At 48.2% G+C, this 20,113-nt stretch overlaps 1 protein-coding gene across 3 annotated transcripts; it reads left to right on the top strand.

Annotated features, from left to right (window-relative positions):
- The first annotated feature begins 1,587 nt into the window (after nucleotides 1-1,587).
- Nucleotides 1,588-12,404, top strand: TMEM72 (transmembrane protein 72). Of its 3 annotated transcripts, XM_064716715.1 has the most exons (6): nucleotides 1,588-1,634; nucleotides 4,974-5,170; nucleotides 9,050-9,116; nucleotides 9,525-9,596; nucleotides 10,284-10,423; nucleotides 10,594-12,404. In XM_064716715.1, exons 1-6 carry the CDS (start codon nucleotides 1,630-1,632, stop codon nucleotides 11,052-11,054), a joined length of 942 nt encoding a protein of 313 aa, XP_064572785.1. In that variant the 5' UTR covers nucleotides 1,588-1,629; the 3' UTR covers nucleotides 11,055-12,404. The 3 variants fall into 3 exon arrangements, with proteins under 3 accessions (XP_064572785.1, XP_064572786.1, XP_064572787.1); XM_064716716.1 differs by lacking the exon at nucleotides 1,588-1,634 and having other exon boundaries at nucleotides 5,141-5,170; nucleotides 9,533-9,596; XM_064716717.1 differs by lacking the exons at nucleotides 1,588-1,634; nucleotides 4,974-5,170; nucleotides 9,050-9,116; nucleotides 9,525-9,596 and adding an exon at nucleotides 9,685-9,910.
- The last annotated feature ends 7,709 nt before the right edge of the window (nucleotides 12,405-20,113 follow it).

Here is a 20,113-nt window from a genome sequence, read left to right as displayed (position 1 = left end):
CCATGTTTTTGAAAACCTCTTAAGTTGGTGTCAAACTGGTGACCAAGTAAGAAAAGGGAAGTTCATGTTGACATTCTGGGAGGTCGCTTTCCTGAGCAAAGGGCTGGGATGAGGAGGCCTGCAGGTTTCACAGGAAAAGCAGAAATCATCAGCAAGTCAGAGTGACAGAGGTGCTGTAGAGGTCTGTGAGATCCCCACAAGTGCATCGGATGAGTTTCTACATCCATTTTCTGCTTAAGATTGCCTTTGCCACAGAGGTATCAACTTCAGCCTCCTTCCCCAGTATCATCCCACATCATCCCACACCACCATGTGTCCTGAGTTTCATCAACACCGGATGCCTGGATGAAAGCTCAGTCTCCAGGATAAACGCAGCGTCTCTCCAGTTTTGCTGCCAGGGAGAGGGTCCCCAGGAGGGGCTGTGGGTACAGAGGCACCTCACCAGCTCACCCTGCCTGCTGGGTCAGCCTGCAGCCCTGGAGCTGCGCACCAGAGCCTCCTGGGGCTGGCAGGGCTGATGTGGGGCAGTCGGGGCAGTGCTGCTGAGCCTTGGCATTCCTGCTGCGCGGGGAAATTCCCGGAGGAGCAGACGAGTGCTCGGCAGCACGTTGATTCCTTTGATCGCAGAGCATAAAACAAAACAGGCCAGTTGTTGATTTGTGTTCGCTGCAGCGCTGGGCTCTCCCCAGTCCCCTTCAGATCCATATTGTGGCTATCACGCTTTTCTTGTTCAAACAGTAAAAGTTAATGATGCCCTTTCATCCCCGCGTTGCAGGGGGCTGGCCGCAGCCGGTCTGTGCCGTGCGGGGTCCTGCTGTCCCCTGCCGGGCGTCCCCAGCGCGGCTCGCACTGCTGCCCGGGGCCGAGGCTGCAAAGGCATCGTTCTGTTGTAGCAAAGGGAGGGGCAGCGCATGTAAGATCCTCTCTTTAGCTCTGCTGGTTCTGTGACTGCACGCAGCCCTCTGCCATGTTTTTCCCTGGCTCAGGAGTGGAGGGAGGTCTGCCAAGCTCGCCTCAGGATGCTGTCAGTACATTCAGACTGTTTTGGAAAGCAGTGGACCTCTGGGGATACAAGGCAGAGTGAAACTCTTGCTGACTGCAAGGAGATATTCATAGCCAGTGAACCCACAGCTGTAGTTCATTGGTGCTTCCAATCGACTGGGTCCATCTGCCATCAGCCTGCTGTTGTGACAGTCCATGTCCTCTCCATGGCAGGTGAGCTGGTGGAAGGAGAGCACAGGGAGGCAGCACCTGGCACCACTGCAAAGGCTCTGGGCAGCTGCTGGCTGGTGGGCCAGGGAGAGCATTGGTGTCAGTCTGTCTTAGCTGGACACTCTGGTGGGAGCACCTCAGCTGCTGCTGCTCAGAGAGGGACCAAGGCTGCTGAGCAAGGCTACCTGACATGGTGGTTATAGCTGAGGGCTGAGGAGAGAAGGTGAAATATCAGAAACCAATTTCCAGAACACTGTCCAAGGCAGTTTGGGAACTGTTTTTGTAGTTTGGGCAAGCTAAGTTAAGCATGTTCCTGTAGGTTTCTTTCAGAGCATGGTCTGTGGTACCCTATGCCCCAGGGTAGGACCTCCACCATCTGCATCGCTCCTGCAGCATCACCATTTTGCAGAGACAAACATGAGGTGAGTGTGCTGCTCCCGTACATCCCTACTGGGGCAGCCAATCCCAGTGCTGCCCTGGTCACAGGAGAAGGGCCATGGTGGTGATGCCACACAAAACTAACTTGAGCAAAGTGTGAGCAGGGAGAGATGAAGACACAGACTAACACGACCATGAAGCCATAACCCTGAGATTAAATCCTCTCAAATCAGCCCATACATCATGGGAAGCAGACTGTAAATGTGAATCCTGGCTGGCAGCCAAAGTGCAGATTGTAAATCCCTGTGCAAGAGAAGTGGTTTAATGTGCTGTGGGGACCACTGCTGTTACGTGTCCCAGAACAGCCTGTGCTGGTGCATAGGTTTTGCAATGTTGGTTACAGGCTATTAAACCCTCTAAGCTCAGAAGTCGTCCGTCCTCTTCTGACTGCATAAACTCATTCCTAAAAACCTCACTAAAACACACCTTCATTAAGGGTCTCATCTCCCCACTTGAACAGAGACAGAAGGAGAAGGGATCCTTCTACCAAGAAAAATCAAGTTCATGTGAAGTTGCTTTGTAGGAGCACTAGCCAAAAAAAATCCTCAATGGATGGAAGGAGCTGCTAAATGGATGTTGATACAAATGAAGTCTGAGGATACCAGCTCCCTCCATGCTACCCTGCTAGGCAGTGGAGTGAGAGAAACACCTAGTGCAGCCAGGAAGGGTGAGTGAAGGTCTTACGCTGCCCCAGGCTGAGGGTCTCCCCACACAGGGGACAAGGAAGGCTAATAAAGGCCCACTCAGAGGATGGAGGCTGGGCAGTAGCCACAGGAACATGGGGAGGAGATGGAAGTTTTAAATTGTTAATGTATTAATCTGCCTTTTCCAAATAGATTCTGTTCCTCCATGACCACCACCACTGGCACCCATACATTTACATTTATTTCAAACCCTGAGGCATGTTGCTTTCCAGAAAGGAAACATTGCTGTCAAGGGCACTCAGAGAAAGTCATGTACTTTCTGGGTGAGAGCTCAGTGAAGTTTAATAAGAATGCCAGAGTAAGAGCCCAGAATGCTGCACTGCCCATGGTGGCTAAGAGGACCCCCACCTTGGGAGGAAGCAGCAGCTTGCTGCCTTGAGCACTGCTGGGTGCTGAAGGATGGGTGGTCAGGGCTGCACTGTTTTCTGCATCTCTTCAAGACTAAGCTCATGGCTCTAACTGATTCTGAAAGACTCTTACATCTTCCTTTCCTCTATTTGCTTTTAAAGTACTTTTCTACTTTTCACGTTTGTAAAGAGACATCAATGTTAAAAAAAGAACATGACAGCCAGGAAAAAAGCATCCAGACTGTTTGCACAACCTGAAAGAACCTGCACAACCTGTGCAGCCTGGGAATCCCTGAGATTTGCTCAACTGGTTGGAGCATGGTGCTAGTAACACTAAGATTGTGGGTTCAATCCACATTTGGGCCATTTACTTAAGCATTGGACTCAGTGACCCTTGTGGATCCCTTCCAACTCAGAGCATTCTGTGAATCTGTGTTCTGTATATGCCAGGGCCTTTAAGCTGTCCTGGTGATTACTGGAGGCAGAGGGGGCTCCTGGAGCCTGCAGCAAAGCACCATTAGAAGGCATGGGGACCACCCAGGCAATGCTCAGCCATAGCAGGGATGGGATTTTCTTCAGCCTTCATATGACCTTCCCTGTTGGCTGTCTCTGATTTCCACCTCTTGGAAAGGAAGGCTCACCACTGAGTCACCAGGTGTGGGAAAGCAGGTAGCTCCATCAAACACCCGAGGTGGTGCAGGAGGACAAGAGGAAATGGGAACACCCGAAGTGTGACACTGACAAAAAGCAAAGACATGAGTTGGGTTTGCACCATTCAGCATTGCACCCCAGGATGCTCTGGAAACCCTTCTCCTGTGGGCCCTTCCATTTTTCACATAGAAAATGTGCACTATGCTCAAATCTTGTCAGGAATCCCTGCTGTAAAATCTCTGCCACTCACAGCCTTGTGAACATTCAAAAAACCAGTATCAGCAGTTATTTACAGGAATCATGAACCCATTTCATACGCTCAGGCATTTGGCTGCCATGGAAAAATACCAGTTTGAAATACAGACCAAGAATATGGAAGAGAAGCTGTCACTTTGTCCTTGGCACAAGTCATCTCTACTCCCAGGATAAGTCAGTACAACACATACTGGCCAGGCTCAGCTTTGTGGTGTCAGTCAGGTGAGAAGGGATCATGGGGGGACAGGTTCAGCTGGTTGCTCCCTCCCTGCAGGGCTCTGTGTGAGTTGAGCATGATTCACCCAGTCCCTTGCCCACAGCAGCTTCCCAGCCTGTGCTGCAAGGGCCAGGGGCTGCAGTGACTGTCCAGCACAAGGTGAGCTCACTGACCTGTGAACCCACTGCCCTGCAGGTCCGTGCTGCCCACTGGGACTGTGCTGTGCTCATACCACCCTCCATTTGGGACTGCCATGCTGCTGCCCACACCACCTCTTCCCTGAGTGGCAGCAGGTGGGGATCGATGGTGACCTCCAGTGAGATGTACCGTGTTCAAGCACAAGGGAGTGTGGGGCTGGGAACAGAACAGCCACTGCTTTCTTGGCTTGTCCTTCAGACATCCATAGGGTTGCCCCTCTCCTGAGCCAGTGTGTCCTGCAGGGACAAGCCAGGGACTCCCAGGCTGTCTCCCAAATCCAAGGCAAAGAGGTCAGGGTACCTGTGCAGCTCATTCCATACGTTATGACACTTGTGAGACCCTGGTGCTGTTCAAATGGCTCCAGTAGCTACAAAACAAAAACATATTTTACTGGTGTTCCTAAAGAAAGAATATCAGATCCCTAGTCTGTGGGACCCCTCTGAATACATGTGACCTTGTCCCTGTGGTTGCACATCAGCACAGACACTTCCCAAGCCGCACTAGATGGAAGCTGGATGGCAAGCAGCAGCACGGCCTCAGCTGCAGGAGGCAGTGGGCCCGGGATGCCCCCCATGACTTGCCACAAACGTGCTGCTCTCCTGCCAGGAGCAAACATCGTCATCCTCACAAATGGTTAACCTGCCGGGAGCCGCACAGCACTAATGACTTCACATTCATTTAATCAGCTTGGGCTTCCAGAGCGTCCACCTCAGGAGCAGGGCAGGCCGTGCACCCATGCTGCCCCGGCCGCACCCTGCCTCAGCAATCATTAATCACCGGCCGAGAGGGAGCGGGCGGCGGGCGGGAAAGGGCCGGGGCTCCACAGCCCCCTCGGGAGCGGCGGCAAGCAGCGCTGACCGCTTCCCCGGGTGGCAGCTCATTCTCCGACCACCCTCCCCTGGGAGGCCCTGTGGAGGTGGCCAGTCCTGCACACACTGCCCTTTCCTCCAGGAAGGTCACTCAGTCCAGGCAACGAGAGGCTCTGCCTGCTCCTGGGAGCTGCTGGGCTGCGCCTGACGTGGGGGCTCTGAGCCCCAGGAGTTCCTGCCTGGCTGTACCGCACCCTTCATCCTCCACCATGCAGCACAAGGCACTGTGGAGCGCCCTGGAGTACACCTGCCGATTGCTGGGCATCTCCACCGCAGCAGGTAAGAGCAGATTCTCTCTGTCTTTGGCACTAAAAGGCACCGAGTGGGAGCTGGGACCTCCAGGCTGCCTCCCTGCCTTTGGCCAGCTGCAGCCACGGCCCCTTCCTGCAGGGAGGACAAGAAAACTTGCTCGCTTTTGCTTTGGGACCCAGGGTGGGACAGTGGTGCTTGCCTGGCTAGGTTCTTTCCAAATGCTGTGGGAGGCACAGTGAGACATCGGAAAGGAAGGGCCAACATTCAGAGGGCAAGCTAATGCATGCCAAAAGAAAAAAAAAAGAAGAAGAAAATGAAACCGTATTCTTCTGAAACAGGCATAGGCATAGGCAAGATGTGAATGAGACTGAAAAGCAAAATACTCATGGCTGTGCAAAACTGCCGGGCTACACTGTGGGATGTGAAGATGAAGGAGGAGCTCCTTGTAGTGTGCACAGTGAGATGTCCTGTCCCAGGCAGGATGGAGAGGTTCTGTCCCAGCTACCATGGCATAGTTACAATAAAAGCACTGCTCTGCCTCTCAGCAGCCTGTCGGGGAGCAGCTCAGAGCAGTTCAGGTTATGGCTGCAGTACAAACACCATAAACTCACCCACCTGGTACCTGGGGAGTAGCATCCTTCCCCCCTGCTGCCAGGGGCTGCTTTGGACCAGGGTGTTCTGGGTTTGGTGACACACCCAAGTGCTTGCACAACCTGAATCATTTGGTTTCAGATGAAATGCAGGAGTTTTGAGCCAGGTGTCAGACACAGTGTCTCACTCAGGAGGGTGGAACACCATTGCACAGGGAGCATCTCCAGGTGGGACTTGGGGAATTGGCTAAAGCAGAGGGGGGAATCGGCTAAAGCAGAGGGCTCAGGGGTTGATTCTGGCACTGCTGCTGACTAGCTGTTATGGAACAGGACAGGCAGCACTCTCTGCCTCAGTTTCCCCATCAGTAAAGCAGAGATCAAAGGGTCTGATTTGTCTAAAGGCTGGAGGGGTGAACCAGATGTTCCTGGTGAGAGGTGACTTGATGGGATGACTGTGGTTCCTGTTTCAGAACCCCAGGGATTTCAGAGTCAGAAATCAGAGTAAGTCACAGCAGGCCCTCCTACCTTTGTATTTCCTTTATGAGCTGCAGAAAGTCATGAAGAGGCACTTTGCTCAAACCAGGACAAAGTAGAAAGCACACAGGTCAGCTGAAGTGTGCACAGGTTCCCAAGGACACAGCTGGGGTGATAGAGGCTCTGGAATGTGCTTTAAAGGACTGATACTGATAACAGGCAGAGAGATCTAAGTCTCTGAGTTTATAAAACTCCCAGCAGATAAGTGCATGTTGTGATGATACTGCAACACTGGGAGATGGGACAAAGCTTTAATCAGAAAATGCAGATCACTTAATTTCTTCATCCCTATCCATTTGGGCCCCCATGAGCCTCACATTGCTCATATTCTCACTTAAAACTCCAAGGAAATTCATAGAGACCTTTCTGGGAGAAAATGTGAGCTTGTTGCCATGAGAAAACTGATGCTAAACCAACAAAACTGAAAGTAGTTTACAATGTAGAAATGTGTTAGTGGAATATCATCTTTCCTGCATGTTTTCATCATTTTGCAGCATCTGCACATCTTTCTTTAATTTTTCTTTAAATGAGCATTGCAGTTATCTGTCTGCTTAGCATCAGAGCATAGAGGGCTGCACTACAACTCCCTGTGCTTTTCCATAGGTCTGGTGCATTCCCAGTATCACCTGACTTTCCCAAAAGGCCCGTGAAGACTGAGATGTGCCTGTGTTTTATTCCTCTGTGTATTTCAATGGAGTAAGAAATCAGCTTGATGCAGTGTTTAGTGCCTGATGAGGTGTGTGAGGCTTTTGAATGAAATGGAAACCATGCAGAAGAAATTGCCATGGGTTTTGTTTGAAAAAAAAAACAACTATGAAATGGAGAGTGCATCAGCCTCGCTAATTGATTTTGAGAAGGCCTGCCCAGCTCTTTATGCTGCTAGTAAATACAAGTTACCCACATGATACAAACCCCCCCTTCCCCCAGGATCTTACAGTGTAATGGCTCTCTGCAGTGGTGAGGCTACAGGGCGTCCTTTGAATCAGAAAATGGCTAACTGGTCTCATGGCAAGTTAGGCAAAGAGTTGTCAAACAGCCCTGTGTGATTTGCTGCAGGGTTTGCAGCATCTCTAGGTCAGTGATTCCAGGCCTTGTGTTTTTTGCATCTAGGAAAGATTTCCTACTTATTCTTAATTCTCATGCTTTCAACCATTTAATTCCTAATCATGTGCCTTTAGCCACATGGTTTGGACAAGATCCAAATCAAGCAGTGACTAGTCCAAACAAACACCTCGAAACAGTTCTTTTTTTTCTTGCAGATTCCTCATCCAAACAGCTTTGTGGATAAAGCAGAAGCTGTGCAAAAGGAGGAAATCTCCCCATCCAGAGCAGAGGCTTGAGCTAGCAGCCAAGCTGTAGAATTCTGCATTCATCCACAGACTGAATGAATGAATGAATGAATGGGAATGAATGAAGTCCACATTTGTAGGGAAGATTATAAAGAATGGCCCTCAGTCACAAGATAGTAAAAGACAGTACTCTGCACATAGGATTACACAACTCTTGCAGCTTCACAGCCCTCTGATGAGGCTGATTTCCCTGTGCTCTGCTCAGAGCTGGAAAGGCAGTGTAGAAGGGTGGCTCATGGGCCCCATAAGTTCCCTTGGCTGACAGGGGCCAGCAGCTGCAGAGACACAGGGAAAACACAAAGGGATTTCTTTCAGCCCAGATGGGAAAGCTGACCCTTGGCATTGACTGCACTGCAGTCTTGATGGATGGGCACTGAGCTGTGTCCTTGTTTGGGGGCCTGGTACCCTTCTCCAGATGGGGCAAACCACAGCTCAGAGAAATGGATCCAACCTGCACCTCAAACCTTGGCCAGTGTGCATGGAGCAGGAGCAGTGGAGAACTTCCTGAGCACCGGTGGATGGGTGGGGACTGCTCACTGAGGGGTGGAGGCATCAGGTGCAGACAGGAGATTGCTCTGGCTATGAAAGCTGGGCTTCATTCAGCTCCACACTTCTGACACTTGTGCCCTGTGAATTGGCATGTACTGATCTGGTGTGAGGCGTTACATTTCTGCTCCATTCTAGAAATAATCTTGAAAGGAGCTGAAAGATGTTGAAGAAAATTTTCCATCCCCTGAAGCTATTGGCCAATCCATCAAAGATTTTAGCCCTGTTAATACTCTTAATCCCCCTAAAACTGACTCCCTGGTGCTCTGTACTGGCTGAGGCACTGAGAGAACGTTCATTCCCTGGTTTTAATCTGCCTGCTCCCATTATATGTTTTTGTGTTTGGCTAGCAAAGGATCCTGATGCTATGGCTACAGCCCTTCGTGAAGGCAGCTGGCACAGCTGCCCTGCTCTGCAGCCACGTGTTGGGTGCAGCAGGGAGGGCAAGGGAGTGGGGCGGGCAGCACTGGGAGCAGAGGAGGATGGGCAGTGGGCCTGTGGCAGCTGGGATGTGGCAGTATGGGCCATCTCAGAGTGGAACGGTCACAGGATGCTGCTGCTCACCTCCCCCAGCTGTCCAAGGCCAGCTGGTATTCCCAGAGCACCTTTCCCCAGCCTACACAGTGGCAAGGCTGCCATCACAGGGGTGCAACTGGGATGGGTTTCAGGGCTCTGTGTCAAGGGCAACACTCAGCTCTGACTCTTCTGGGCGGGTGTGTCAGCATGAATCACTGGTGCTGGCAGTCCTGACATGCTGCCCTGCATGGAAGAAGCTGCCTTGCTAGCCCCTGGGGAAATGGGGACATTTATCCTGGGAGCTGGTTACTGACCCAAGGGAACTGGGATTGAACTCTGCAGTCAGCATCTTTCCTGCCTTCTCTTTCTAGTGCTGATCGGTGTGGGCGTAGAAACTCTGCAGCGAGGACAGTTTAAAAGCCTGGCTTTCTATCTGCTGTGAGTATTTTTGCCCTTGAAATCAGAGCTGGCAGGGGTGACAAGGTCAACCCCTCCACTATATGTAGCACCAGATTAGACTGCAACAGCAGCAGGAGACAGTGTCCAAGGCTTTGGGTATTTCAGATCTCCATATTGAGTTTTCAGAAAAATACGCTATTTCTGTTAGGAAAAAAAATGCTACTGCACACTCAGGCAGGCCAGAGGCAACACTGGCTGCAGATTGATTCCCCAGGGGCAGGAGGGCTGTGAGTTTTCAACAAACCAGAGAAGAAGAGGGTGTTCAGACCCCTGCATACAGACTGTGTTGAGAACTGGATAGTAAATTCTGGCCCCCTGTGCCCTTTCTACCCACCTGCAGAACATACTCAAACACAGCCCTACTCCCCTGACAGCTCCACCTTTCAGTTTTTCAGGGGTTGCAGTTACTGTCTGTGAAGGCTTCTTCTTTATCAGTTTGTTCCTGGAGATGTGCTTCACGTGAGTAGACCCTGCCCACTACTCTCCAGCCACGGTGGGACCTCCCAAAGGCACCTTGCCCCTTACAGCAACACCAGATCTGGGGGAGCTGCAAGTGCCAGACCAAAGGTCCTGCCCCCAGTGCCAAGGCAAGTGCACTCAGACAGGGGGGAGGTAAATGGGTCCATGTGCACAGCCATTTAAACCTGTGTTTTAACCCAGGCTTGTGCCCTAATTTCCTGAGCATCAGCACAACAAACCCTGGTTTCAGCGTCTGCTTAACACAGTGTGGAGGCACAAGGTACCAGGGTTGGAGGAAGACCCAGATCCCCAGGGTGAGCTTCAGCTCCCTCCAGAGACAGCACAGAAGTTAAAGCTAAAATGTCAACGATCCCTATGTCCTTTTCAGACGCTGAGCACTGCTGCTGTCTTCTAGTAGAAACTCAAAAGTCCTTACAGCTTAGAGGCATGTCCTTACTTGTATTAGCAGGCACTTGATTAGTGAGGCACTGAGATGCTGGCCTCTGGCAAATGCTCTTCTCCCTGCAGGAGATGTTCAGGCTTTGTTTATCTTCCCTGAAAAGCACACCCATTTTCTGACAAACCAGACTGAGGATCTGCACATTTAGATGGGTTATGGTTAGGACCAAATCTTCTTGGCATATGGTTGGTGCTTCATGACACAAGGACCTCTCTTTCTCTCCCCAGTCACAAGCCTGAATTCCTGGCACAGGCCTTCTGGAAGCGAGCTAGATGCCCAGGGAGCTTCCAGAAATTCCTGGGGTACACGCTGCTCTCAGTGGCTTGCTTCCTGCATCCCGTCCTCGTCTGGCATGTCACCATCCCTGGTGAGAAGCTTGGGTGGGGAGTAGTGCAGATGGAAGAGGAGCATGGTCTGTCAAGGGGTGGGGATGTGCAGGGAGCTGGGCTGATGGCAGTGGGCTAGCCAGACCAAGCACTCCTGGGCAAGGCCATCCCACAAGCCAGAGCCCTCAGCCAATATATTCTTGTCCCCCAGGGTCCATGCTGGTGCTCACTGCCCTGGCCTACTTCCTGCTGAGCAAGAGGAGGAAGAGCCCAGGGCACAAAGACACACATCCCCAGGCGGGTCACTACGTGGACCCTTCAGGCACTGAGGCAGCCCCAACCATCATTGGTGACACTGAGCAGACGTACACCTTCCACGGGGCCCAGAGGGAGCAGCACCGCTCGCTTCTGGGCCATATGAAGAGCATCCTGAAGGGCAGCAAGGACAGCAGCTCAGCCCCAGACACTCCTGTCCAGCCAGCAGCCGTGCCAGCGCCTCGCAAGCAAGTGCACTTTGAGGAGAAGGTGGTGCAGATCATCCCCTCTGTCAGCGAGGACGTGGAGGATGTGGAGAGTGAGGCTGAGGAGACCACATCAGACACAACACCCATCCTCACCCCACCTGATGCCCCCATCATCATCGCCCCTCTCAGCTCTCCTGGCCTCTTCTGAGCCCTCAGCAGGACTAAGGACAGGACAGCCTGCTGCTACCCTGGAGCAGATGCTCCAGCAGCCAAAGGGCCCAAGGAGGTGGCCCTTATTGCCTTCTGTACTTTGGGGGTGACAGCTGTGCCACCCCCTCTCCAGGGGCTGCCTGCACTCCCTGGTCCCCTGCATTGTGGCAGCCAGGGGACAGGTGGGGTTCAGCTGGGGTAGTGCCAGCACAGTGAGGTTTCTGCTCCCACGGCCTCACCCGTGTCACCCCCTGTGCACACCCCTCTGTGCTCCTCCTGACATCACAGCCACGGCATGTGTGTCCCTGCTGGCAGACTCAGGCAGCAGGAGCGGAGATCTGTGTGCCCTGGAGCAGCCTCTGCTGGGACACTTGTGTCCTTCTGGCCTCACTGCACATGGCAGAGCTCAGGGCTGGGCTGAATTCAGCACAGGCACTGCAGCCTGCAGGTTCCCTCTCAGCACCTGCACCCGCTGCAACAGCTGGAGACATGCAAAACATATTTGTGAGGTGGGTTGAGACCAAGCACTCCCCTGGCATGAGCACCTGCTTAGTACCTCCCCAGGCACTCTGAGACCAGCAGGGAAATCATCTCTGGCCTTGGGGACACCTAAGCAGGAGCAGAGGCCTTCCAGGTGTCCCCTGCTTGGACAGCCCCCTTGAATTAGAAGAACTTTGGGATGATATGACGACCCAGGTCCTGAGGTTGAGCACCACACTGGTATAGCAGACTGTGTGTAACTCCAGTGTGTGTAATTATGGCCCCCAGAGGGCAACGGCAATAATAAAATTACCATACCGTCCCCTCAGTTTCTTCCATGCCAGGTCTTTCCTGAATCCCTTAACTCTGGCTTAATCCTGGCATAATTTCTGCCTTTTGAGGACCATTCAGTCATAATCAAGCATTTCCCTCCTATTCAGCTCCCACCTGAGGACATGTGGGAAGAGCTCAGGTGGCTGGGTTCCCTTGGACGTGGGACAAGAAGCCATACTGCTGTTGGGATGGAAATCTGTAAATGCTCTGAGCCCAGACACATAGCACTGGGGGGAAGTGATGGAAATTAGAGAAAGTTCCTGGGACCTGGCTGTTTTCCTTGTAAATACCTTATTTCTTCTATTTAAGATCTGAGCTCTACAAGAGGCAATCACCATGTTCATTTAGGAAAGTAGGTCAAAGTGTAATCAGAAGGCAATTGAGATAAGAAACCAGTGCTACTTTTTAATAAACTATTTTTAAGTGACTTCTAATTTGTGATATGGATGAGGAAGAAGATGAAAGATATTGACTCACAATATTTGATTGCCTGTGTTTAATAACAAAGCTGTTGACAAGAGCAGTTTATGAAGTGTTACACACACTTGTCAGTCCTACAATGAGACATAAACAGAAAACTTTTTGTTGCATCACCAACATTTAAAATATCAATCTGCTCTAAACATGATACATGGGTTAGAGACCTCCTGTTTCTGGCTGCAGAAATTAACCTCCCATCCTGTCATGGTGTGCTGGGGAAGAGTCACGTACGTACACATGTGCCTTCAGGGTGGATTTGCACCTGTGAAAATACCTCCAGAAAATTATGCCAAGTTAACACTGCACAACTGATAGCAGCAAGCCAAGATGCAACCACAGCTTCACCCTCTGCCTGGTGTATTCATCACATTAGGAGAGAAAAAATAAAGCTCTTTCCCTCTAAACCTAGTGGCAAGCATACCTGCACCAACCAGGGTCCCAACCCAGCCATGCTAACAGGATACCCACCCTGGCCTACTCTGCCCAAAAAGGCAGAGCTGGCTCCCAGCTTCCCCACACATCTGCTCTGCAATTAAAGCCACTTTCATCTGCAAAGTCAGCTTTCTGCATCATCCAAGGCCCTTCTTTGAACATTGCTTAATTAATTGCACACAGGGAGATCAACTTCATTGAACAGGCACTGCTCCCAATCTATGGAGCAATCTGCTGACTAGAGAAAGACTGTATTGCTGTAGACTCCTCTCCTTAGCAGAGCTCCTGGGCAGCCTGGGTGGGAACAGATGTTCTGCCACAGATTTCACCCCTCAGCCCTTGCTCAATCAGCCAGCCCCATGAGTTGTACCCATGGGGCAGCACAAGGGGTGAAGCAATGTGCTGGCAGCACCTTTGGCACTTGGAAGTTTGTAGGGAGCAAATTTCATTTCTGTGAAGTGCTTAAAATGCATTTGCAGTTTTTAGAGCTGCACAATTAAGTTTCCATTTTTAGGCTCATCTTTTAAAAGTCTGTTGTAGGTCTCCCTTCAGAACCAAGAATGGAGGAAGCTACAGGTGAGATGTTTTTTCAGGCTTCACAGAGCCAGCATGGACCTGGTTGCTTTTCTTGCTTGCTCTCTTGTGTTGGCCTGGTTCTTCTCCAACCCCACAGCTAGCTAGCTCAGGAGATAAAGGCTGGGAAAAATAATCTTCTTGTCTTTTTTGTGGTATTAAATTGCCTGTTCAGCTTAGGTCTGTGGCTGGCTCACCCTGGAGTCTGCCAAGAGTTTGCATCCGTGCTGGGGAAGTGGCTGCTCCCCCAGAGGCAGACAAGCTGCACCTCAAACAGCACCTGAGCTGCTTCTCAGGTTCTCCCTGCCAGGGAGTCCATTTGTACATCCCCTCTCTGGTCCTCATCACCCATCCCACCCCTGGTGCCACCTTCTAGCTCCATCAGTGTACGGACCTGTTAGGCCAGAGGAACAATAATTAGGAAAAAGAAAGCAGGTGGCTATCTTCCTGGGTAATGAGCCAAATAAGTTCAGGGAGGGCCAGCCACAAATTAAAGGAATGGAGGATAAAAGAATCTCTTTCAGAGTCAGCAGGCTGTTAGAGCAGCTCAACTGCTTAGAGAAACAAAGCCTCAGGCTTTCTTTAAAACCCAGTGCAGAGGAAATGTTCAGCCTCAGGGGGTGTCAGATGACTTTGCAGAGGCCTCAGAGATTATTCACTCAAGTGTGCACTTCTCTGTTGGCCCCACTCCCTACATCTAGCTGTGAGAGCCATCCCAGGGGCTACTGAAAGCACCAGAGATGATGTAGAGGGCTGTGGGGGGTCTGTATGAGAAAAGCTCTCATATATGCATGGTAATTGCAAGGAAAGAAAAAGAGGGAGAACTTGATGCTATTAACTTTGCAGTGCAGTGTATCTGAACATGAGCTGCCTGAACTGTAAGTCCACACACCACTACATTAACTCTGCAGTGTAATTTTTGCCTGCATTGCAAAAATTCATTGCTCGTCTGGTCCATTGAGATTAATCCACTGAGTTGGAGTGCATAAAGCTATAAACTCCTGTGGATTCACATACTGAAAGGAAATGAGATGAATCATCCAAAAGAAATACATTTGTAAGGTAAAACTCTGTGAGGTAATCCTGGCAGAAATTGTTTCCTTCAAAATTTCCACCAAAGATTCCCCTGCATCAGGAAAAGTTTGCCTGCTTTACATGTGGAGTGGAATGACTCTACAATGCTACTTGACAGCCCCATCAAAACACAGTAAACTGGTATGTCGCAAACAGTTATTCCATTTTAAGTTTCACATGCAGGAAAACCAAATTTCGGTGCAAGCTTCACTTTACAATTCCTCTCTTCTGATGCACAAGCAGTTGTTGCAGGGCCCTGGAGACAGGCACACTCCCTGCCCCACCACAGTGCTCCCACCTCACACCAGGGGCTGGGATGGTCACCCTCCTAATTTTCTAAATCCCCACTGGGACTCTGATCCCTCATTTCTCTGAGTGCTGCTTCATATTTGAAACATGGAAATTAATGTTTTACCCAAAAACCAGCAGTATTAGGAAAATAAAGCACACTTGGAGAGAAAAGTGTTCCATTTCTGCAGTGTCAGCAATTAAAATCAAAAATGCCCGGCTTGAGCCTGTAACTGCAGCACTCACATCAGCAAACACCAGTATCAGCATCCGTGGCATTGGTGGCTTCTAAGTCAGTATTGAGTCATGTCTACATGCAGGAGAGGACCTTTCTCCATTAACACACCTGCAACCCTACCACTCTTCAGCCCTGCACCTTCTCCTGTCCCAGCCAGGAGATTCTCCCATGTGCTGGGACAGAAATGCAGTTTCTGTTTTGGCTGGCCTCCTGCATTTCTTTCTGTGAGGGAAGTTACAGAAACCAAAACTAGATCCCAAACCTGCCTGGGATTTCTTGGAGCTGTCAGCTCTCTTGTCTGCTTGGCATGATGCAAAAGCAGGAATATGACTTGCAGCCACCATGTATCAGCTGACATACCACTAATGAGATGACTGCGTAGGTTATATCCTAATGAATGTTTGAGGTACCTCTTGGATTCTAATTCTAGGCAATTATTCATTCAGCATGTGACTTTATTGAATCTTGTTTTGAGGCTCTAGGCAAACACCAGGAGCCAACCCAGGTCTTTGGATCACAGACTAAAGAGGGAATCCATATGTCAGATAGGAAATAAAAAACTAAATAAAAGGGAAAGAAAACGAAAAAAAAAAAAAAAAAAGAAAAAAAAAAAGGAAGAGTAATATTTATTGGGAGCTCCTCCTCAGCACATCCTGGACTTCCTACAGCTCAGGAGGGAGGTGAACAGCATCTTAACATTAATCCTATCCCACTCTCATCTCTTCTTTCTACCAAGCCACTTCTTCAGTGACTTCACTCTTCCAAACTTTTCCCCTCCAGAGCACTGTTTAAAAGGAAATACTGTCTTGATCAAGTCACACTGAACAAAGTTGCATGCACTGTGACATGACTGCACAGCTCCTTCCTGCCCCTCCCTCTCCAAAGCCCCTCTGTAAGAGTGGCTGTGTTTGGTACTCGCCCGATGCCCAGCTTTGGTCACCAGCCCCCAGCCCCCTGCTGGCTCCACGCTCCCTGGAGGCACACGCTTGCAGCTGCAGTTTTGGATGAGGCTTTCAACACTGCAGAGGGAGCTCACATCTTCCAAATTGTGCCTAGAAGGGAAGAAGGAAGCAGACACAGGGAATGTGCCCAGAAAAGAGAGACTACACAGCAGCCCTAGCTAACTCGATATGTTTTTCCAGGTTTTCTTTGGCAAACCTCACCTTCCAACTCTTCCAACTGCCTGCTAATGCAGTATGTAAAAAAACCCCAACACATAAAAATCATTCGTGCAATAAAAAAAGCAATTTAGGGTTTTTTTCAGTTATGTTTTTGCTAGACTGCATTACTTCCTTCAATAGCATGAGAAGGCAGAAGAACAGAAAAAGGTTTTATTGTGCACAAAACTGAGGGGAAGAAGCTTTTCTACACTGTCTTCTCTCTAAGCCACACTCAAGTAAGATTCTCTGGGGGAGTTTGGTATAATGGTAGGACTTTTGAATTTGATATAGTAGCACTCCATTTCTCCCTTTCAAGGTGGAGAGACTTGCTCTGGGTTCTTTATAACTTCTTTTACTTTTGTGCCTGTTGAAGGAACAGTCCCCAGCCCTTTCCTGCACATATAGCTTTGTAGCAGCGTGGCAAGGAAATTTGATCTGAGCAGTTCTTGGAAGATTGGACTTAAGAAGGAAATTTCACCCTTTAACCAGCACCTTTCCCTCAAAAACCCAGGCCCAGGCAGGAAAGTGAACTTCATCTTATTATTTTCTCATTAATTATGATTCCATCTCAGCATGTTTCTCATGCAAGCATCTGCAAGCTCAGAAGAAATCACCAGCTGCAGAAATGGAAATTCAGTGTCTTCTCCAGCAGAGCAGAGACATGTTATGTGTTTCACATTGGGACTACATGCTGTGACAATGTAAAAAATATCACAATCTTACTCAACATATCTCATGGAAGTGCCCTGAGAAGGAAATTGCAAACAAATTCTTGCTGACTGGTTTGGAAATGGAAAAGGCTCTGTTTTTATCATTACTTTTCTTGTCTCTTATCCAGTACTAAAATACTGCATTTCTGCTATAATCATTTTATCAAGCTTATTGTTTCATGTTTTCTTCCCTTCCAACCAGTAATCACAGACACAAACATTTCCTTATTCAGGCTGATTCCTTCTAAATCAAAATTCCACATATTTTTGTTTTCCGCTTACATAGCACTTTCAACCATAGAAAAACTGGCATGAAATGGCAAAATATTTTTTGCTTTATGTCCCAAAGCTACAATTAAGAATGCCCCAAAACCATTAATTTCAGTCCTACTCATCCTGAAACCGTGCCACAGGTGTGAATTACTCCATCAATACTGTGTATCTAGACAGGGTACCATGGCAGATCATGTGAGACAAACTACCAGACAAAGTCAAGTGAAAAATACCACATGGAATTACATTGCCATGGAAATGCTATTGCAGCCACTGTGCTGGTTCTGCCTCAAAACAATGTCCTGTGTGCCATTCTGAACAGACTCTCTTCTTTCTTGTTACTTGCTTGTAGCTGTGAAATGTAGCTTGTGTCACCTGTGAAACGCCCATGCAGCCACTCTGCCCTGCACAGAACTGCCATGCACAAGCTGGGCTTTGTTACTCAATACTTTCATGGAAAATGTAATTATTCAAATAACTGCCCTACAACCAGCTAAGTCTGTGTATCAATTCAAAACAAAAGTGTGAGAAAAATCAAGTTGAGCAATGTCTCAAACCTTTTTTATAAGACTGTAATCCACATGTTACTGGCATTCAGATCAGCCATTCAGATGGGTATTTTTTCTAATTAAAAAGATTCTACATCTCAGGCAATCACAGTAAAAATTACAAGTGGAATGGAATTCAGTCAAAGCTCATCTCAAGTAGAAAATCAGCAATGATAATTGTTAATCAAATTATACAGAGCTTTCACTTAACAATAATTAGAAATTACAAGTTAAATAATATTTCTGAAAACATTAATCTGTTTTACAATACAATCTGTTTTAATGCTGGAGTTACTAAGATGAAAGATAATTTTATTAATAGAATGTTGCCTTTTTCTATCCTTTTAAAAAAAATTTGACATCTAGGAAAAGCTTGCTTGTAAAACTGAGTAGGTGTGTACCTGGCTCAATACCTGTGCAGAACAACTGCTAAGAAGAACAGAAGCCAAGGGGAATTTCTGTTTTACTATACTGTGGTTTATATTTCATTTGATCTGTTTAATCATGTTTTAGATCTGAGTTCACAAGTCTATAAACTTACTCTGCCCTGGATGAATCACTCATAAATGGATGCATATGAAAAGCAGGAGAGGGCAAATGAAGATTTCTTTTTTTCCTCCCTGAGCAGAAGTATGGCAACACATAGTTGAATTTGGAACTGAAATTGCCACATATATTAGGAGTATCTCTTTCCCCCTCAAAGATAGGAAGGCAGACTCAAAAAACACAAATATGTAGCAAATATAAGCAAACACAGATGCATGAGGATTAGTTGCCCTGTGTAACCCTTCCATCAGCTTTTTAATTCTGAGATGGCTTGAGCGCTGTGCAATGCTCTGCTGTTGCAGCATGGCTGTGTGGTTTGTGGCAGGAGCAGCAGGACAGGGTGCATCACCTCCCCCTGCACAGGGAGGTCACTGCAGGGGACAGTGAGCCATGGCACACCAGGGTGTGTGTGGGAATGGCTTGCCCTCGTAGAACCACCACTGGAGCTAACCAGCTTTTCCTCACCTCATCCAGGAGACACCACACCTTTCCATGCTATGATTGTATTTAGCAAACCAGGTTCGTCTCAGATGAACAGCCCTATCTATAACTAATAAACAAGACAATGTGCATTGCATAATAAGAGCCTGCTATGTCATTCTGTGTCACTTTGGTACATCCACATTGCTTTGATGGGAAATATCAGGGTGATTATCTCCAATTAGATGCAGTGACACCATTTCTGACTGTGATTTCTCAGGCAAAAGTAGTGTGTGCACCCTGGGTAGCTGATGCATCGTGCATTTGATGTTTCAAAGGCAGCAAACCCTCTGGGGTTCACATGCTAACAGAGCTAACCTCTGCAGCATGGTTATACACACTCTCTGTGTTGAACAGATCTCTGCAATCCAATGTCTGTTACACTTTAGAAAGTATACCATGGCTAGAAGAGTCATAATGATGTAAAGTAGCCTCACCACCAGACTAAATATCAAAACCAAATATATCACTAACAGGAAAAACAAAACAAACAAGCAAACTGACAAACTAAAACACTCTAACCTGTACAACATCAAAGGACTGGATAAGAATTGTGAGATTATCTATCAAGTATTCTGAAGTCCAAGGATAATATCAAACTGGATACAATCCTGCTAATAATTCCCAGGCTTGTCACAGCTATGAAAAGCCACAATTGAAATGATAATAATTATAATGATGTTATAAATTAATAAATTTACTAAGATTTTATTGAAAGGTTGGTTGGCATTTCCATAAAGATTGCTACTCCTGGAGTCATGTGGGGATATCAGACGCTGAGTTCCTATTCAAAGATATGGCTCTGTCACAGAGAAAAATCCTGAAAACTGGGAGCACCTGCTGATCCTGGAGAGTTTGTTTGTGGCTTTGAATGCACAGAACTGACTAGTCTGCATCACCTGGGAAAGGGAAAATGTTTAGAATTCCTCTCATAAATGACCACTTCTTTTATCCTTTTCCCCCCTATAATGTTCATCTACATACAGTGTAAATTTTGCAGACCACAGGTTTCAGGATCTTTAACAACTTGTGCCCATCAATCATCACAAATAGAAAATTTCTTCTACACCTGAAAATATGGCTGTTGCTTTGCATAAACCAAGTGAAGTTTACCTGAAAATCCAGTCTTCATTATTTACTTATAGTTTTGTAAATAAAGCAATCTTTAGCAGATTAAGATTAAACACAGTCCAGACATGATCGACCAAGAAACTGGTTCAGCCAAAATTACTACATACAAAGCCTGAGTCAAATCCCAGAGGCAGGCAAGGTTCCCAAAGGCATCTGAAATGGCACTAAAGCCCATTGGTTGCTTCTTGCTGATTGATCCACGATTTGATTACTGGTGTGTTGAGTAACCCTTCTTTTGCTGCTCCCCACTCTTTGTCCAGTGTCCCATGGTCCCGTGGTTACCACGGTTTAAAGAAAAAGGAAGAAAGCAG

The sequence above is a fragment of the Zonotrichia leucophrys genome, chromosome 6 (genome assembly GCF_028769735.1).
Source record: "Zonotrichia leucophrys gambelii isolate GWCS_2022_RI chromosome 6, RI_Zleu_2.0, whole genome shotgun sequence".
Classification (NCBI taxonomy): domain Eukaryota; kingdom Metazoa; phylum Chordata; class Aves; order Passeriformes; family Passerellidae; genus Zonotrichia; species Zonotrichia leucophrys.
Note: the sequence above shows the minus strand (reverse complement) of the source record. Positions and strands in the feature narration are given on the sequence as shown.